The sequence below is a fragment of the Centruroides sculpturatus genome, unplaced genomic scaffold (assembly GCF_000671375.1).
Source record: "Centruroides sculpturatus isolate CEXI.00-Female unplaced genomic scaffold, Cexi_2.0 scaffold55, whole genome shotgun sequence".
In the NCBI taxonomy this organism is placed as follows: domain Eukaryota; kingdom Metazoa; phylum Arthropoda; class Arachnida; order Scorpiones; family Buthidae; genus Centruroides; species Centruroides sculpturatus.
In genome coordinates this window covers 127,837-147,219 of record NW_019384374.1, presented here as the reverse complement: position 1 = coordinate 147,219, position 19,383 = coordinate 127,837, and the positions used below count along the sequence as shown (strand labels likewise).

At 32.5% G+C, this 19,383-nt stretch overlaps 1 protein-coding gene across 1 annotated transcript in view; it reads left to right on the top strand.

Moving 5' to 3' along the window:
- The window catches only part of LOC111616019 (protein turtle-like), a 216,376-nt gene that overhangs the window by 74,009 nt on the left and 122,984 nt on the right, over window positions 1–19,383 (top strand). The window contains exon 2 of the mRNA XM_023357464.1: window positions 14,520–14,615. Within this exon, the coding sequence (XP_023213232.1) occupies window positions 14,520–14,615 (96 nt within the window). The remainder of the gene's footprint in view (window positions 1–14,519; window positions 14,616–19,383) is intronic.

The window sequence follows — 19,383 nt, the reverse complement described above, 5'->3', positions numbered from 1 at the left end:
ATTCGAGATATTACACCGCTTCTCTATCTCCCCACCTTGACCTTTAACTGTCAAAATTTAATAGCACCAATGCGACTAGTATACAAACCTCACTACAAAATTTGAAAAATTTTAGACAAAAGGCACGGCAGTTATTCAGCTGCAAAGTGGCTGAACAAAATCACGCCACCTTCACACACAGACACACACACACAAAAAAACACATTGCAATTTTTTGCATTTCTTGACGTTTCATGGTTCTCTGAATCCAAAAATGTAAAAATCTGGAGGGTCACTTTTGACCGATCGCTATACTTTTCAACTTTCCCTCTATTGTATATAACAGCTGAGAAAGTAATAAATAAATCACAAAAGTTCTTTATATAGTCTTATAGTGTATATAATTCACACATAAGTCTTCATATATATATATATATATATATATATATATGAAGGAGGAATTTTAGAAATATAAAGAAGAAAGTTTGAATACCATTTTTCACGGAGAATTCGAGGAAAAAAAATCCAGAATAAACAACCTCATTTAAGAGAATTTATTACATAATATATTTTACCAACGAATTTGTATGGATTTATCATTCTAAAAATGCTATCAAAATATTAAAATATATGTAATTTGAAAAGTTAAAAGAATAAATTATGGAAAGGGAAAGGTAAATATTGACAATAATCCTATTTAGCCGACCGGAAATGGGATACAATAAGTCAAACGAGACATTTATGCATGGAAATCGAACGGCGCATTTATCCCATTCATGGTTTAGGACTCGATCATCTTTACGTCATTGTGCAAAGAGTCGATCAAAACGTCCCCGCTGCAACCATGCAAATATTAGTTCCTTCTTTGCTGCATGACTAATAAACAGTCTCGAAACGGAATACTTGATTCGACTTGGGAATCTTCTCTCTCCCAACCAACATCCTCAATAACACTTGGTCGCTCTTCCGTATATAGAGCATGCGTTATTTAACAATTTGCAATTCAGATCCGTCCCCCTTCACTAACTGCTCTCCGAAAATGAAGAAATTGCCTTTTTTTCCTTTCTTCTTCTTCTTCCTTAAGGCTGTACTTCCTCCCGTCTTGTAAACAACAGCCTTTTCCAAGTACTCCCATCAGTAACTACTGATAATTTACTTCTCTCGATATTTACCTAACTCTTTCTTGTAGGGAAAAAACGCTAGATTTCCCGTTTGTGTGAGTAGAAAAATATATTTCTGCTTCGTCTTTGACTTGTAAATGAAACGTTTTATTCATTTGTTTCTCTCGGTTTTCGTGCGGAAATTTATCGGATTTTTTTCCTCTCTCTCCTTCTTCTTTATTTTATTGTTAAATTTATCCAAATATATATATATATTTTATAACTAAATCGAGTGAAAATTTCGTAAATTACATTCGGTTATTTGAAATTTTGATTCGATAAACGAAATTGGAAATTTAAAAAGAAAAATGGAACGATGGAGAATTATGCAAAACTCTTTAGTGTTTCTGTATTAATTTTAAAGGCTTTTCTGGACTTTCTTTTACGTTTTTTTTTTCTATATATCTGCTCCGATTTACATTAAAAGATAACGAAGATGAAATGTAAATGAGAAAGGAGGATGGAGAATTGATGGGAAATTTGTCACATGATCTAAACATTTTATTAGATAAATATAACAGCATCCTCTGTAGGAATGGATGGAGAAGTTGAGATGAGGAAGAGATGGAAGAGATTTTCAATCAGACGGTATCTTTAAAGAGATTCGGATCAGAAGCAAAGATTCATCTGTTGATTGGCAAGGTTGAGACCAGAAACAGTTTCTTTCTTCTCATTTCTTTGGTTTTTGTCATTCTGTATTCTGTACCACTCTCTCTCTTCTCCTTCTTCCTCTCTCTTTCTCCAAAGAGACGAGCAGAAACTTTCTCTTTCAATCGTTAAATTCCCCAAGATTTCTTTACACAAAGATCTTCTTTAGTTGTAAAAATCTTACACAAAATACTTTTTATGGTTTTAAATTATCGAAATTATTTATTAAATACGTTTAAAAACGGGAAAGTTGATTAAATTCCTCTCAAGATTCGTGTCGAGAATGGATGAATATAAAATAGGCTCATTAATTTCATTAAAAATACATTAAGAAGAACAAAAAAAAAAGTCTTTCGGACGAAAATATTAAAGTATAAATATCCATAATAACCTTGACTTTTCTTTCTTACTTTATTAAGTTTATAATAATTTAATTATGGAAAGAGCCTGCTTAGTTTCGATGTAGAGACTTTATATTAACGTTTCCATATTATTTTCTATGTAAAATTTACGTATTAACAGGAAAATTCGATTGATTCTACGTTGTTTAGTTAGGTTTTAATTAAGTTTATCTTTAGAAAATTGCTTTAAAATAGCGAGAGTTAAGAGCATCTCTCGGTTTATACAATATTATCATAAGTCGGTACGTTTGATAATATTTTATGTAAACAGTGTAACTCATTGTATTGCCAAACGTACGTGACGTAGAAGTAAATGTTTGCAAGAGGAAAGAAGCAGAGAGAAAAAAACTGATTGCAGTGGAATGACCGTCATTGTTGCTGTTGCCAAAACAAACGCTTCATGTCCCACTATTGTTGGCTTTCCACCTTCTATTGTTAACTTCAACCATGCTACTTGATAATTTGTATCGTCTTTCTTTCTCCATTATCAACTTTAAAGAGCCGAAAAAATACTTTCGAATTTTAAAAATAAATGAAACGATTTATGTTTTGGTCAGTGTTTTTTTTCCTCCTTTCTCTTCTTTAAAGAAGTAATTAATCAAAGAACTAATTGTTATTCTTGCGGGGTGAATGGATTAATGCTGCTCTTTCTTATCTCCAGATCAGCTGTTAAGCTTACTTTATCTTGAATTGTTTGGCTAAAAAAAAAAACACTTCCTGTGGTTCTCCATTGATGATGATGGAGTCCACTTTGTAATTACACGTATTATACTTGTATCGGTTAGTTACTCTGTGGATAATCTTTGTGAGAAACGTTATATTTTGGTTCCATTCTAAATGGATATAACTCGACGATTATTCACAATACGCTTCTTAAGCTATTTAGGTTATGATTTATGCAAAATTTTCTGTTATGACCGAGATCATTCCGCTTATTTACTGCTTAAAATGATGAGTTTCTTCTGATAGTTTCATACAGAAAAATTCTGATGTTGGAATGGTGACAAAATCATTTTATGAAGTGCATATGGAGGAGAATTCTTCCTATCGTCTTTGTTATTTCTACGACGTTTTTAGTGTGAAGATAAGGAATTTTACACTTTTCCTACTCGATATTTAGTTAATTATATATCCGAATAACTTAAAATTTATATTATTTTATTAAATTAACCGGATAAAATAGATATTATACTACAAGAAAGCCAAGCTTTTCTCTTAGATTCGGGTGTAATTTTCCACGGAATTCTCATCCTTTCTCGCTCTTTATCGGTTGATTTTCTAATTTTAAGTAGCCAAATTTTTCACGCCATTAACCAATACATCATTACACAAAGCGTAAGTCTCGGATGTATACCACAAAGTACATAAGTTGACTTTTGTAAATTCGAGGGGTGTATACGGGACCGGGTTGTAAATCTAGCAGGCTGAAAGAGCTAAAAATTTATTCTAGTCAATCGTAACGCATGACGTAACAACCGGATATGGCAATATACCACTCGATCCACGTTTCTTCCGAAGTAATCCTCGAGAGCGTAGAGATGCGTAGAGACAAAATTCTTCCAGCTACAAACGGTGACGAAGCAAAGATATACTTTATATATTTTTATCTTTAAGGAACGAGGGACTACGAGAAAAATATAACAAAGGTATTTTCACGGTAGTATTGGTTTTGACACGGGTCCACCTTCCGGCCAACTAATGGAATCACCTCCCTAGTTGACAGACTTATATTGTAACTCCTTATGTTTTATTTATGTATCTCTTGTTCTGTAGTTTGCTGGCAGTTCTGTCGCAGCCGACTCCATGGTTTATTTATAGTACAGGACAGCGGGGACAAGCTTACCTCTCGATCGATACAAAGATTCTTTCCCGGATGCTTTTCGCTTCGGAAATATTCCGGAAGTAACGTCTTCTAGTCCACAAGATTTATAATGAACCTGTTTGATACGGTCTACGTATTAAATGAGGTGAAAAGTTCAACCTACGACCCCTCCACCCCCGTTCAAACCTATTTTTCTCTTTCCTAATCTCTTATATAATTCCAAATTTATTCGATAATTATGTGTATGTGTGTGTGTTTTTTCTAATCATTTCATACGTTATTTTTTTTCTTTTGTAGATTCTCCTCCTAAATGAGAAATGATAGCATTTAGCATCTGGTTGCTTAGATACGTCTGATGATATTAATTATGTTTTATGGTTATTAGAGAACGTAGTTACTTCCAAAAACGAATTTTCTTCTGACACTTCATTGATTACCAGATTAATTTTTGCCCATTCTGTAATGGTGTTTTAAAGCGATCTGATTTTTCTTACTAATTACATATGTGTTTAGATAGCTCTAATCATATTAACTCTGTTAAAGAGAATTTATACCAATTTGTAACATTCAATCTCCTTGCTAAAATCTAATAATTCATTCATTTTTCTTACTACCTTCCCTGTAATGGTCCCTTTTTTTTATTATTGATATTTGCCACAATCATTAATTCTTTTTTTTTTCCAACTCTTTCTCTTCCTCGTCTCTCTCTTCGTTTCGGATGCTGCAGGGATTTTTCTAACGAGAAAAAATTTTTATTAAATTTTCTGATTAACTAAAATATAATCATTAGATGTACAATACATTAATGATTCTTAATTTTCATTCCAGTTATTGTTTTTTTCCTCGTACGTCTGTCTGTATGGGTGTATAACCCGTGTGTATATGTGTCTGTTGTAAAGATAGAATTTTCGTATTTAAATTTTTGAATATTTTATACATTTCTATGCCGAATAAAACGCATTTTTTCCTTATTGCTTATTCCATCGAATGGAAATAAAAATGCCAATTTTATAGTTAAGTGATTCTCTATGTTTATCTAAATATGAAGATATGCATTTTAGTTCTTTCTTTTATTTCTCTCTTCTTAAAGACGTGAGACGAATATCGAGTTTCTTTCTTACTACTTTTTATATCCTAAAGTAATCGCCATCTTCTCAAAATTCGAACGTTTTTCTGTTCTAACCCCTTCTGGAAAACTGTTTCTCCCTTTGGATTTTTCAAGAATTTTTATAGAAACGATTTCTTTAAATATTTAAAATAATCTTAAAGAGGAATATATTAGAATTAGAAATAAAGTTTAAAAAAAAAAAAACTTACTCTACTCGGGATGAAGGAGAAGAGGAGGAGGAGGAGGAGGAAAACTTTCGAATAAACTATCCTAAAGATATTGAATTATATAAGAGAAATGTCTGCATCCCACTCCTATCTTATCGGTGGGAGGATTAGTGACGTCACTAGACGGATTTTTTCCTTAATCATCAGACAGTGATTTGGGACAAAATCTTCAGACGTTGTCCCTTTGCTACATCAGAACTTAGACAGGAGAGAGGAAGTGAGAGTCTGTAATTACATTCCACCTGATACTTGTTTAGATGGTGAGTTGATGGTGGTTTAATGATGGATCGATCGTTACACCTCGTATGTAATAGCCGGAGGGGGGTTGTACCCGGGCCATCTCCTCGCTCTTGAAGGATTTGGACTCTTGCTACGAACATGCGCGTTTGGTCATCGACTGGCTTTGATAATCCACTAATGAGTTCTAGTGTTTAGGAATTGTGTTAATATCTTTAGCATTACCATGAGTGATTACCGAGTGGAATTCCTTTACTGTTACCAATAACTTTACAAGTAATTATTTACGGTTCGAGTTTATTGTAACTCGCCTGCAAAGTTAATATCGCAATCGACACTTGACTGATTTATCCAATTAATGTTTCCTCTTCTTCCCCTCTCCGTGGAAAGTCCTTGTAACTTCTATACACGTCCATTGTATGTTTTAACGTTCGGAGCCACGCTTTAAACACTATATCGTTATATATTTTCAATATAATTGTTATAGATTTACGGTTATGCATTTAACGTTATGCATCGTCGCTACAGTTCACAATACATATCGCACATATATATATTCGACGCTATACGATCACCGTTATACATTAACTCCATACATTACATTTAACTTGTTCCATACATTCTGTATCCTGCACTGAACTTTATATATCAGCCTCACACGCTTAGCAGCACTCCTATATATATATATATAGTTGGAGAGCTGCTAAGCGTGTAGAATAAGAAAGAAAAGAGGTAAATTCTTCTCTTATTCCAGAAAATATCGTCGGTCTGAAATCAAAATTACGAAAAGCTACAAATGATGCATGTGCAAAGTGCCGACACGAAACGGAGGATGCAGCTTTGAATCATTTTAATGGCGCTTTCCGTTTTAATTGAATTGTCGCTAAGCCTTGGAGTCTACCGGCTGAATTGCTGATCCCACTCTAGGGAATGTCTCTCTAGCCTTTACTACATCCGAGTGATGACGTCGGATCGAACGACTATCCTCTTCCACGCTGGCATTTTGTGCGGCTTGTAAAATTAAACACCTCTATCTAATATTAAAATGATGCTAGAATATGTGGAATCTTTTTTAAAAAAATGACGTTTCGATGAATTTTTAAGGATAATAAATTGTTTTTTTTTTCTTTAATTTAGAGCCGGATGTAGAGTGCGTAAATTGTAAATAAACCTTATTCTATGCGCGTATGTATCGAAAGGACGTTTTCTTCTAGTCAAATAATGTGATGTAGAGAAAAGAGAGGAGGAAGAAGAAAGGTAAGAGAGCGAAAGAGAGAGGCAATCTTCCCTCTACGATAAAATAGACAGGTGAAATCTATTCAGTTTAGTATTTCCTGAAGATAGGATAAAATCTCGGACGTGTTATTCCCGAACCCTTTGAACAGTTAATAGAATGCTACGGGGGATAGACGAGCTGAATACAAGATTGTATTTCACCTTGTATTAAAGCAACCTCCTATAATTGGATTGACCGTAAGGACTGTAGTCTATTTTCGTCTTGCTTTTCTATTGTCGACAACTCGTGTCAACACGACGACGGCCCGACGTCTGTGTGTATTTACAGTGCACGAGAAGTGTTATCGGATTCTCTTCTCTAGTCCCAGACGACTCGAAGGAAAACGATGTAAACGGGGGGGAAAGAAAGGAAGAACCAAAGAATTGATCGCTCCCGAAATGCGTGCTTTCCCGCACGACTCGGTAATATTGCAAAGAAGCCGGACTTACAGGCGTTACGCTTCGAGTGTTTATAATACTATTTTTTTCGATTACGTAAAAAGGGCGAGCGAAATAAAAAATATTTTTATACTTTAAAATATTATAAATATATAAATTAAACATTAAATAATTACAGAAATTGATTAAACGACGAAAGAATTTCTATGATAATTGACTTCTTTCTTTAATTTGCGGTTTGCAGCCAAACTTTTTAGAAAAGATAAAGTAGGAAGTGCTTTACTAAATAACCTCCTCGCTTATTGTTGCGGGGTCAGCAGAGAAATAGAACTGGTAAAGAAACAATTCAGCCAAACGTTCGACTTAACAACAGTTTCTGGTCATTAGAGCCTTTCTTGCTTTCCTTGTTTTTTTTTTCTTCCTCCCCTTCTCACTTTGTAACATTGTGTGTTTTCGTGTTTGACGCTTCTAACTATCGTTGACGACTTTAGAAATTCTGCAGAATTCGACTAACTTTAACATTTTAAGATTAAATTTTAACAGCAATAACAAAAACTTTTCTTTAACTCATTCAATAATTAAATGTCAATAATTAATTTCCTACTAACCTGAGATTATATTTAATGAAGAATTTACATTTACACTTCAGAAAAAAGGCACAATATACTTTAAATATTCTTTTTCTATCGAAGATTTTCGCATTTTTTTTCCGGCTTTTTTCTTTATTTAACTTCAGCAAAAAGACTAGAGAAAACGTTAATGTTTACTCAGGAAAGATTTATTTAGATAAAACATTAACTTAATTAATTTATCCAAGTTGATTTCTCTAAGCAATTTTTCAAATAATTATTTTATTTAACAAAATTTTGTCTCTTAAAATATATTAAATATCTTCAATGGTAAAACAGTAAATAGTTGATAACTCCGCACTGCATGTAGATTCGGTTGGATTACTATTATTTAAATATGGAGTGTCGAGCGTGGTGAATTCAATTTTAAACAAGAAAAAAAACCCTGTATATTATTGCTACCATTCTTCACCAAGAGGAATATTTTACCGCCAGCTGATTTTAAGCAAAAATTGTCTTTTAAATTGAGCGATGTTGATAACGTGTTGTGTGTGCAGGGAAGGGTGCATGTGACTATCAAGCCGTAAACTTCATAGAAAGAGAAATTGGCAAGAAGCCGAGAAAGAAATAAACAGTTAGAATTTAGAACCGAAAAGGGAAAGATAAAAAAAAAAAATACAGAGAAACCATAAAAGAAGTTGATTTTGTATGTCGGAGTATTCGAAATCTTTACGAATTAATCGAATTTAATATAGGATTTTTCTTCGTATTTTTTTTTTCTTCCTCCCCTTCTCACTTTGTAACATTGTGTGTTTTCGTGTTTGACGCTTCTAACTATCGTTGACGACTTTAGAAATTCTGCAGAATTCGACTAACTTTAACATTTTAAGATTAAATTTTAACAGCAATAACAAAAACTTTTCTTTAACTCATTCAATAATTAAATGTCAATAATTAATTTCCTACTAACCTGAGATTATATTTAATGAAGAATTTACATTTACACTTCAGAAAAAAGGCACAATATACTTTAAATATTCTTTTTCTATCGAAGATTTTCGCATTTTTTTTCCGGCTTTTTTCTTTATTTAACTTCAGCAAAAAGACTAGAGAAAACGTTAATGTTTACTCAGGAAAGATTTATTTAGATAAAACATTAACTTAATTAATTTATCCAAGTTGATTTCTCTAAGCAATTTTTCAAATAATTATTTTATTTAACAAAATTTTGTCTCTTAAAATATATTAAATATCTTCAATGGTAAAACAGTAAATAGTTGATAACTCCGCACTGCATGTAGATTTGGTTGGATTACTATTATTTAAATATGGAGTGTCGAGCATGGTGAATTCAATTTTAAACAAGAAAAAAAACCCTGTATATTATTGCTACCATTCTTCACCAAGAGGAATATTTTACCGCCAGCTGATTTTAAGCAAAAATTGTCTTTTAAATTGAGCGATGTTGATAACGTGTTGTGTGTGCAGGGAAGGGTGCATGTGACTATCAAGCCGTAAACTTCATAGAAAGAGAAATTGGCAAGAAGCCGAGGAAGAAATAAACAGTTAGAATTTAGAACCGAAAAGGGAAAGATAAAAAAAAAATACAGAGAAACCATAAAAGAAGTTGATTTTGTATGTCGGAGTATTCGAAATCTTTACGAATTAATCGAATTTAATATAGGATTTTTCTTCGTTTTTTCTATGCTCAATTCTATCAACCCCCGTCTATCGAAAAATTCGAGGAATTTTCTTACTTTCTTGGACGAATATCGTTAATTAGATAAAAACAGATCGAAAATACTTCACACAATTTGGAATATTGCAGTCATTTGGAAGTTTTCGAACGAGAAAGTAGCAGATGTGTGGGATGCAGAGAGATGCCAGAAGCACGCAAACACGACATAGTAGAGCTGAAGTCTTTCTATAACGTCGTGGAACGTATATACGTTGGAGAATCATATAACGGTCGTGCTCACGTCAATTGTTGAATTCTCCAGGCAAGAATGAAATCGGACTCCAAATTCCAATTATTCCCAATTTTCATCTGCTGAGTGCTTTGTGATGCCCCAGGATATAAACAGCATCGATCTCTTTCTCTCTCTCTCTCCCTCTTCCGTACGTTTCCGACTTTGCAGAAACTTAAAATTCATCGGATAAGCAAGAGAATTTTACATTTTTTTTAATACTCGGAAGGTCGAAATTAAATTATTTAATATATTTTTTCTTTTTATCTGCAAAGAAATCTTCAATTTCCCAACCGACCCTCGAAGATCGAGCCATGGTTTTTTTTTTGATTTAATCTAAAATTAAAGAATATTTACGAGGAAAAAAAAAGAAATTAAACGTTTGTAACTCGTATTTAATACTAAAAAAAACATTTTCGGAGGGGGAAGAAGCTTTAATATTTTGCCTTTATGTTTCCTTTGTAGATGTGCCATCTATTAAAAACCGAGTTAGCAAACGTTTTTGTAGGAAGAGCCCGAGGTGGTTGGTAAAGTATAAAGGAGAAAGGTGGCAGATTTCAATTCGGTTGCCTTACAATCAATTGGAAGAACTGAGAAAGGATGATGTAAAACTGCTTCCACTCCTCCCCTTTTTTCAGTTTGTTCGGGGATTGACCTCAGGGCGTTGCTGATGGAACAGAAAGAAGAACATCCTTTCTACTTCTGCTGTCTTTTCCATCTTTCTATAAAAATTCTCAAATATTAATGTTCCAAAACGCATTGAAGATTGCAGTTACTCTCTTCATCGATTTTTCTTTCTTTTTTTTCTTCTATTTTACCTGTCCCGTGTCGGGGTTAAGTCGTTATTCACTGTCACGGACGAACAGAAAGTTCTGTTGACTGAAATTTGATCCAATTTTATGGTATCGTGCAGATATTATTTTCACGATAATAAACTTTATTATTAACGTATTTGATTTACTTTAAAAAATCTTCCGGGATGAAGATCTTCGTCTTGTGTATTTTGTAATAATTAATAGAGAACGAGCATCTTTCTTTATTTTTCTTTTATTAAAGGAAGATGTAAAGGAAACGACAAGAGCAGTTTATTGTGAGAAAAATATAGAAAATAAATTGTCGTTTCTAATCAACTCATTGCTTTTCTTCCTATACAGAAAAGCCATAGTGCATCATTCTGTTTCTGTTGATTGTGTATTACATACTGTTGTTATGATCTATCTGAGAAAACCTTTATTGAGCTTCCAGGTATTCTACCAATAACCTAAGAGTGAGTGGTTTATCCGAAAACATAAACAAAAGTATTTCTATGGAATTCTAACCGAAAGCCTTAAAGTGGAAAAGAGAAAAACTTTATAAATCTGGTAGAGAAAAGTCTTTTCTGTATAAAATTCTTATATATATTTATCGAGACTTTGAATTTACATAGTTTTTGATCGATATAGCAGCAGCACGGTATTTACTTTTGTTTATAACAACTTGTACGGATCACGTGTCTCTCTATTGAGCTTTGGGAATTTCTGTGGTGTGTTGATAAGGTCTATTAATATCCTAGCGAAATGTAAAGTTGTATACGCGCTTCATCCCCCTCTGTAAGATTAAACGGGACAATGTTCAGGTTGTTTATGATGTTGCCGACCTCTTATACATCCAGCAATGTGCTGAAGTAATTTTAATCTGCTTTCAAAGAGACTGAATGGCAACAAACTTTACTGTAATTACAACTATTGTTTTCGGAATTGTTGTCGAGTTAGAATGGATGCGAGATAATAAACCTCTGCTTATAAATTCGACTAATTATTCCAATTTATATTGTTAATTTTCTAACTTCGGTTTTATTCTTTACTAACATTTTTTTCTCTCCTTAATTAAGATTGAAGAGATGAGGAATACTTTTCGCAGCAGTTAACAGCATCTGTTCGTTTCCGCATCCTTAAAAACTGAATTTTGCTTTAGTGCAAACTTAAACTGTCGAGATTTTTCTCCAATCTAATTATAAAAATTACCCAAATCTACTTTCTTGTAACGCCTCGAGCGACTTTTTTTGCAGCGTGTGTGCCACAAAATGGATGAACGATTGTGGAAACGTTAAAAAATGTGAAGATTCATCTAACGTAATGGCTTCTTCACTCTTGTAAGAGCTGCTAGAGAAACGGAGGAAGATGAAGATGCGGGAGGATAAGGATGCGGACGAGGATAAGGAACGTTAAAAAATGTGAAAATCTATCCAGTGTAATGGCTTCTTCATCCTGGTAAGAGCTGCGAGATGATGAAGATGAGTAAAGGATGGTTTCCTTCTCTTCAACGCATTCAAAGGAGAAGTTGCAACGATTTAATGAAGAATTTTGCAAATAGGAAGGCAAGAATAATGTAAACAGGATAAATGAGTGAAGATAAGATCATCATCAAGGATAAATGAATAAAGAATAATTGAAGAACGTAATGATCGAATGATAGTCACTAATAAACGTGATTAAGTATGAAGATAAGATTAAATTATCGAGATACGAAGAGTGTGTACGTGTTGCGAAGATCAGAAATTAAACATTTCGTTAGATATCAACATTATTTCTACCAAGCTTTGTATTAACATTAGGCGGTTCTTTTTCCCCTTAAGCAAATGAGGAACCACGAAAAAATTTCCAACGTCTACTCGGTATCATTCAGGAACCGATCTTGCACCTTTAACAAGAACTGGTTTGACAAGTTTCCAGATTTTCCAATGCGATAATAACGATAAGAAATACTGTATGATGTATTTTATCTCTTCCTCTTATCCAAATTTTATCTTCTTAACCTATATTCCATCCACACGTAATGTTAAAAGTATAAAAAAATAAAATATTTCGAATCTATCCTTCAACTTATCTATGAAAAATATACGTTTGTTCGCTTTCGGAAGTATTTTAAAATGCTAACAGAGTTAGTTTTGACAAAAGGATATACATCATCTCACTCGAGAAATTCGAAGAAGTGCAAGTTGGCTCCACAAAAAAAGAAGAAGAAGAAGACTTCATTCAAACAAATTTCCACTTGAAATTCAACTCATATCTAGCTTCTGATTGCATCCGAGTTGAATTCATTTCTTCTGACTTCATCTTTTATTCTCATATTATAACCATCCCGGATATTTTATGACCATTATTGATGCCTTCTCTTTCTAAATCGCAACCATTAATTGAGACAATTGCACTTGTCACTATGCTCCAATGGAAAAATTAGTTCGTGACTTATGACTAAAGAAATCTTTTTATATATATATATTTTAAAAAAAATTCCATATTTTTATCTAATATTAAGAGTTACTTAGAAGAAGATAAAGAGGATGAAAGAGAGGAGGAGGAGGAGGAGGAGGAAGGAGAGTCATTATTTGTGTTTTTATAAAGTTATAATTTATCAAGAAAAATGGAGAGGGAAGATGTTAAATTTTATTTATTATTAAATTAAACACTTTTAAGTAAAATAAAGTTTAAATAATTAAAAAAAAAGTGGAAAAAAATTACATTTTACACTCGCTTAAATTTTTCGTCACGCGTGACCTTTTCGCCGGTGTTTTACTTTATTTTTCACTTATTTTTCGAGTTTAGCGAATCCATTTTTCCTCAATAAAGATAGAAATTGTCATACATTCAACTTCTAAAATCAAAATAAATTGTATATAAACACGCAATCTTTAAAGCTGCCACGTTTGATTTCGTGACGCTCTCATTACCGAAACCGGGAATAAAATTATGAAACAAATTATCTCGTTTATTTATTATATTTTTATTATATAAAACCGATTATTTCATTCGTTAAACTCGATAGAATCCTCACAGAAGTCATCATTTATCCATAGAATCTTAAGTGATAAACGATGCTTCGGATTGAATCCAAAACTGATATATTAACGTGATTTTTCTAATTAGGAACGTTTGTGATCGATAATTTACTATTTTCTTTTAAGTAATTTTAATTCTATATTCTTAAACAAACGATAATTATAGCCGTGTGAGAAATTTAAACTGACTCGTGTATCTAAATAAAGAAACGTTTATCGATCTTCACCGTCTGATACGTAGTCACACAGAACGGAGGAGGAGGAGGAGGAGGAGGAGGTTAGATTCGTGACAACACACTACCAAATATGGCGTTTGATCTGATATACTCCTAATTACAGGCTCGTAAATCGTTTGGCTGCACCGAAAATTTGCGTTTTAAACACAATTTAGGCTCTAGAAATTTCGGTTTTGGGTGAAGTCTCATGGCTGTTATAACCGTCAATTGAAGAGTAACTTTATAAAGTTTAAATTCATTAAATAATTAAAGCATTTCTCTCCTTAACAAGTTCGTGATGTTTAAATTGATTTCGGAGTAGAATTCTACGTAACAATTAGAAGGAAATCCTTATAAATCTTATCGATTTAAATCTCGAGTATCCATCTGAATATTAATAATTTGTTTCGTTTAGAAAACTAAAATTTCATTCTGCTATTTAGACACAAATTCGATTGAAGTTTTGCCTGAATAAACATAAACTGTTATGCTTCGTAACTGTACACAATTCGTGTTAATTATGGGAATTGTTTAGATACACTCCAATAATTAAAATTTGCATACAATCGAAGTGATGCGGACCAGCTATGATGCTTCGTCTTCTCCTAATCTTTTATTATTATTATTATTATTATTATTTTATCTTTATTATCGTTTTATGAAATAAGTGATGTTGTATTTGATTTTATTTGTAGAATGTTGGAGAGGGGCAGCTGCCCATATTCTACCTATGGAGTTTGTCATACCAACATGTACTCCTGCTCAATGTGGAAAAATCCCAGAACAAGCAGGTGAGTAAATACTTTTACTTTAATAAATTTCTAATTAATTTTACTTTTATTTTATTTATTTCTTTATTCTACCTACAAATACTTATAAAAATTTCAAAAAATAACCTGTAAATTTTGTGTTTTTATAATGTATGTTACGGTATCATTGTATCTTATTTTAAACCTAGCCCACAATCCTAGAAAACATTATATTTTCAACACAAGAAGGTCGAAAGATACCTATTTAGACTATCAAAATATTAACGAAATCAATCTATTTGTACTTAAAACTATATTTATCGTTACCAAACATTTAATTCGAAACAATTCTTTTAATATTTCAACTTAGTTTACTAATTTTCATCCACTCCTGACTAAATTAAGGTTAAATCCCATTCTCTTAATAATAGATCCAGATTAGAGTTAAGTTTATGGAAAATACGAGGATTTTATGAAATATTTAACATAAAAGTGATAAATTCTGAAAAGAAAATACATTGTAAAAACTCCCAGCATCTCATCCATCAGCATCCCAATTTCTTCCATTATGTCAGCATCACTTTATCCTTGAATTTCTATAACATTTTAATCAGAAAATTGAACAGTAAATCCTAGAACATCTTCCAATTTAAACGTCTATCGCTTTTCTAGATACACGAAACTCATTTCCAAGTGAAACAAATCACAAACCGATTCAAGAAAAGTAATAATTTCTGGAAGGAGGGACGTGAACTTTATACAGTACACATCACATATATATATATAGTTGCTTCTTCTTCTTTTCCTATTGGATTTTCTTCTTATAAACAGAAAGAGCGAGGTATATTTTTGAAGAATACTCTTCCGATATTCATATTTCGCAATAAACTTGGGCTCTCACCTCATCTTTCTGGTGTCGTTTCTGTGTTATAAATGAATATCATTTCTACCTCCAAGCAAGAACCTATCACAGACTCCATACAAATACATATTGAGCATTCGGACATGGCCGTTGAGTTACGATCCCATTGCAACTGTATCGTTTTTCATTTCTGTGCATCTACGGCGTCAAGTGATGCTTTATCGATGTCATATTTCACTGTATTTCTTTCCATACAGTTCGCCCCCATCTAAAAATACGATAAGTGAATATACATCTGAAAAATTGGAAAGTGCCAAAAAAAAGAGGAGCAAGAAGAAGAAGAAGAAGAAGAAAGCGCAATGATCTTTCCGCTGATCATCGTGTCAAAATTGAATATTCGATTGTATAATTCTTACAATTTTCTGTGTTCGCTCGTGGGAATTTATTTATCTTATCCGCTGCAAATGCCACGAGGAAGTTTTACTTATATCTTAAGAGTAAGCCTGTTTTTTTCCTATTTTACAAGGAATTTTTGTACGATGTAATTAACATTCTGACTTATAGTTAACGTTTGATAAGCCCTTTCTACGGTAGGTCCTTTTGATTAACGAAAGTAAGAAATTTATACTTTATTTTGGATAGAATACGCATCGAATGGAAGACAAGAAGATTAGAAGAAGGCTACATAAATAGCTTTCTAGGCTACTTATATTCTAAGTACGTAATTATATATTATTATTGTGTAGAAAATTCCGCATTATTAAAGATATAATTAATATTTACGGCTCGAATCGGGCGACAAATTTCATAGAACTAGATAGAAATGTTCATTAGTTGTTTTTGTTAAAGGCCGAACATTATTATCCGCATCCCGGAGAGGAGAGACGACATTTAATTTTCGATGCTGACATTGTCTTGAGAGAGAGAGGTTTCGGGGATGCGCATTGTATCGAGGAATGTATTGAAAAATCTCTTTTAAAATAAACGACGAAGACAAATCGCACGCAGCTAATTAAAAACATCATCTCGGTGGCCAAGTATTATATTTAGCAATCATTAAAATGTAGAAGGAAAGAAGGTCGATTGCTAGCAAAACTGCTTTTCCTACGCTCCCTAACGATAATTTCTCCTTCTTCTTCTTCTCTTTTCTCTTCCTCTTCTCGCTCCTCCGCATCTTCACTTTTACTTTCTCCTTTTCCCTTTTGCCGTATTGATTGGCAAAATATTTTCATTTGGACGAAAGACATTGTCTCTGTCTCTCCTCTGTCCCGGAGTGGAACCATAATGGTCGACGACTGATTTCAAAATCAATATGTAAGGGATTGTTAAGAGTCGGATGGTAGACTTTTGTCTCGGTTCGAGATTCTTCTTCCACTTTAACCGATACGCACTTCGATCGATAAATGTTCGGTAATTTTGTCTCGCACTTTGTTTTTGGCCTCTTGTTGGCCGACAAAATTGACAGAGTTTATTTTACTGTAGATTAAATTGTAGCTCCTTGCTTCTTGCTCTTAAACCGCTTGTTGTGTTTCTTTAATCTCACCTGCCACTTCCTAAAACTAGTAATTGATTTTTTTGCTACAATTAAAAACTTTCCAACTTTTTCCTTTATTTCTCCTTCTTCCTACCATCTTGTCGAGTGTTCTCGTGTATTATATAGATAATAAACTTAATTTTACCCCAGTAATTTATGGTTGAAATTAAATTTCAATGCTAAATCTCTCGAAATTTTGAGTACTACAACGTGTTTTTTCCTTTCTCTCTTTACACTCTTTGAATATCGTTTTAAACACTAAAAAGTTACATTTTACTATGAAATTAGCTTCAAAATGTGCCTTAAAAAATAAGCTTTTCTCGATTAATTATTTTTAATAAAGGTACGCTACCTTTAAGAACTTTAGCGTGTTTAATTTCAAACCGTTTAACCTTATATTTATCTTCTCATTTTTCTATAAAATAAACGACTGAAATTTAACTGCTTAAAAATAATCATTTCCGGTAGATTCTCTTCAACACATTAAAATTATTGTACGCCTTATTTAATAAGTGACAACGTTATTCTCTGCTAGAGAACAAACCTATTCATTACGGGAGCCGTTTACTCGAATTTTTTTTACCAATTTTATGCCCGATAAAAATACCGGGTGCATAAATTCGAAGGCCGAGACGTTTCTATGCTTTCTTACCATTCACCTGCGCAATTTTAATGTATTTATTCTTAAAGCAGTGAAGCGAAATAACTCGCAATGACAATAAATTGGAAACTTGTACACGACGATGCTATTCTCGGAGTGCGATAGAGTAAAGTAATGGAGTCTTATGGCTCTTTATATATCAAGAAAATTTGCCCTGAGCCACCTTATATATAAATATATATTCTTTCTTTCTTACACGACGTCTATTCGGAAGAAGAAGAAGAAGATGAAGAGGAGGAGGAGGAGAAGGAGGAGGAAGGAGTGATTCTTTCTAGTGTCTTGCAGGAAAGTCACCTTCCAAAGGGGTGGGGGAAATGATTTCTACTTCTCTATTCGCATCTTCCGTCTTGTATAACTGGAAAATGTCATCCGAGTCGTTTGGCTCCGGGTCTTTCTTTATTCGACACTTTACAACATTCCAACAATTTCTATCGAAATTACAAGAAAATGTACTTTTTCTCTATGGCGGAATTAAATACAATATGAAAATGGCACGGAGCAAAATTGAAAAACGGAATATAACTCATTATTTTTCTTTTACTTTCGACTCCATTATTACTTTTACTAAGCGAGCGAAACTATTTAGAAGTCGTTTAGATTGCATTAAGAAAATTTTGTGTTGGGTATAAACCTTAAATCAGTTTGTTCCGATCGATTGTGGTTGATTCAGTGTTTTGGCTGAGGGCATGAATGAAGTAAAGAAGAAGAAAATTTTCCTTTTCTTCTTCTTTTCTCTCACAAAGAATATGTTGAGTTCTTTCAACAAATGTTACCTTTCCACTTCTAAATTATTTATACTTTTAAAACACGAAAACTCATTAGAGAAAAAGCAAACTTTTCTTAAAACAAACGGATCGATAATAATAAAAATTATATAATTTTACAAGTCTACATGAAATTTCGATCTATATTTTGAAGGATATTTTATATTTCTTTTACTAAAAACAAAGATAAAAATCGATAGTTCTACTTTTTTTTTTAAAGTATCGTCGAGGATCTACTCTTAAAAATTTTTAAGATGCGGATCGACTCATCCATTTTCTTTGCGTGCAAACGTATGAGCATCCCTTGTATACGAAACAACATAAGCATATGTTTTGAATGTAGTGGGATGTCGTACGCCATTTTTCTTTACCATTAACGCTTACTAGAACGTCTTACACTATTCCTTCTATCGAACTAAAGAAGAGAAATTCCCTAAGGTGATAATTTTCTGTAACACAACTCTTTCTAAAATAATGAAGCTAAGTTTCTTCAACTTTGATCGTTTATCTATCGAATTGTTTTGTTTCTCTTGAAAAATTTCTATTTTCTAAATTATATTTCAACCTATTTTACAACTTTTCTTCTATTTTTTTTTTTTATCGAATTTTCACATTATTTTTATATTATAACAGTTGTGGATCGTTACAGTGCATTCTTCCAGTTGTTAAATCATATATAAAATCTTCTTGTATCTTAGAAACTGGAAAAAATATATGAAAAAAATCTTCTAGAAACAGAAGAGAATAAAAAATCTTTCCTTTTCTCAATTCAAAATTTAAATAAATATCTTCTACAACTTTAAAAAATTCTTTAAATTATTTAATAATTTAATATAGAGTTATATTTACGTGAGTATAACCCTCGAATTATCTACAAACAAAAGCCAATTTAAAGAGAGTGCACGAAAAAATACCGCATATAAAAATAATTATAATTAAAAAAAATATAGAATTTATTAACACTTTATACGACACAAATTCGATTGAAG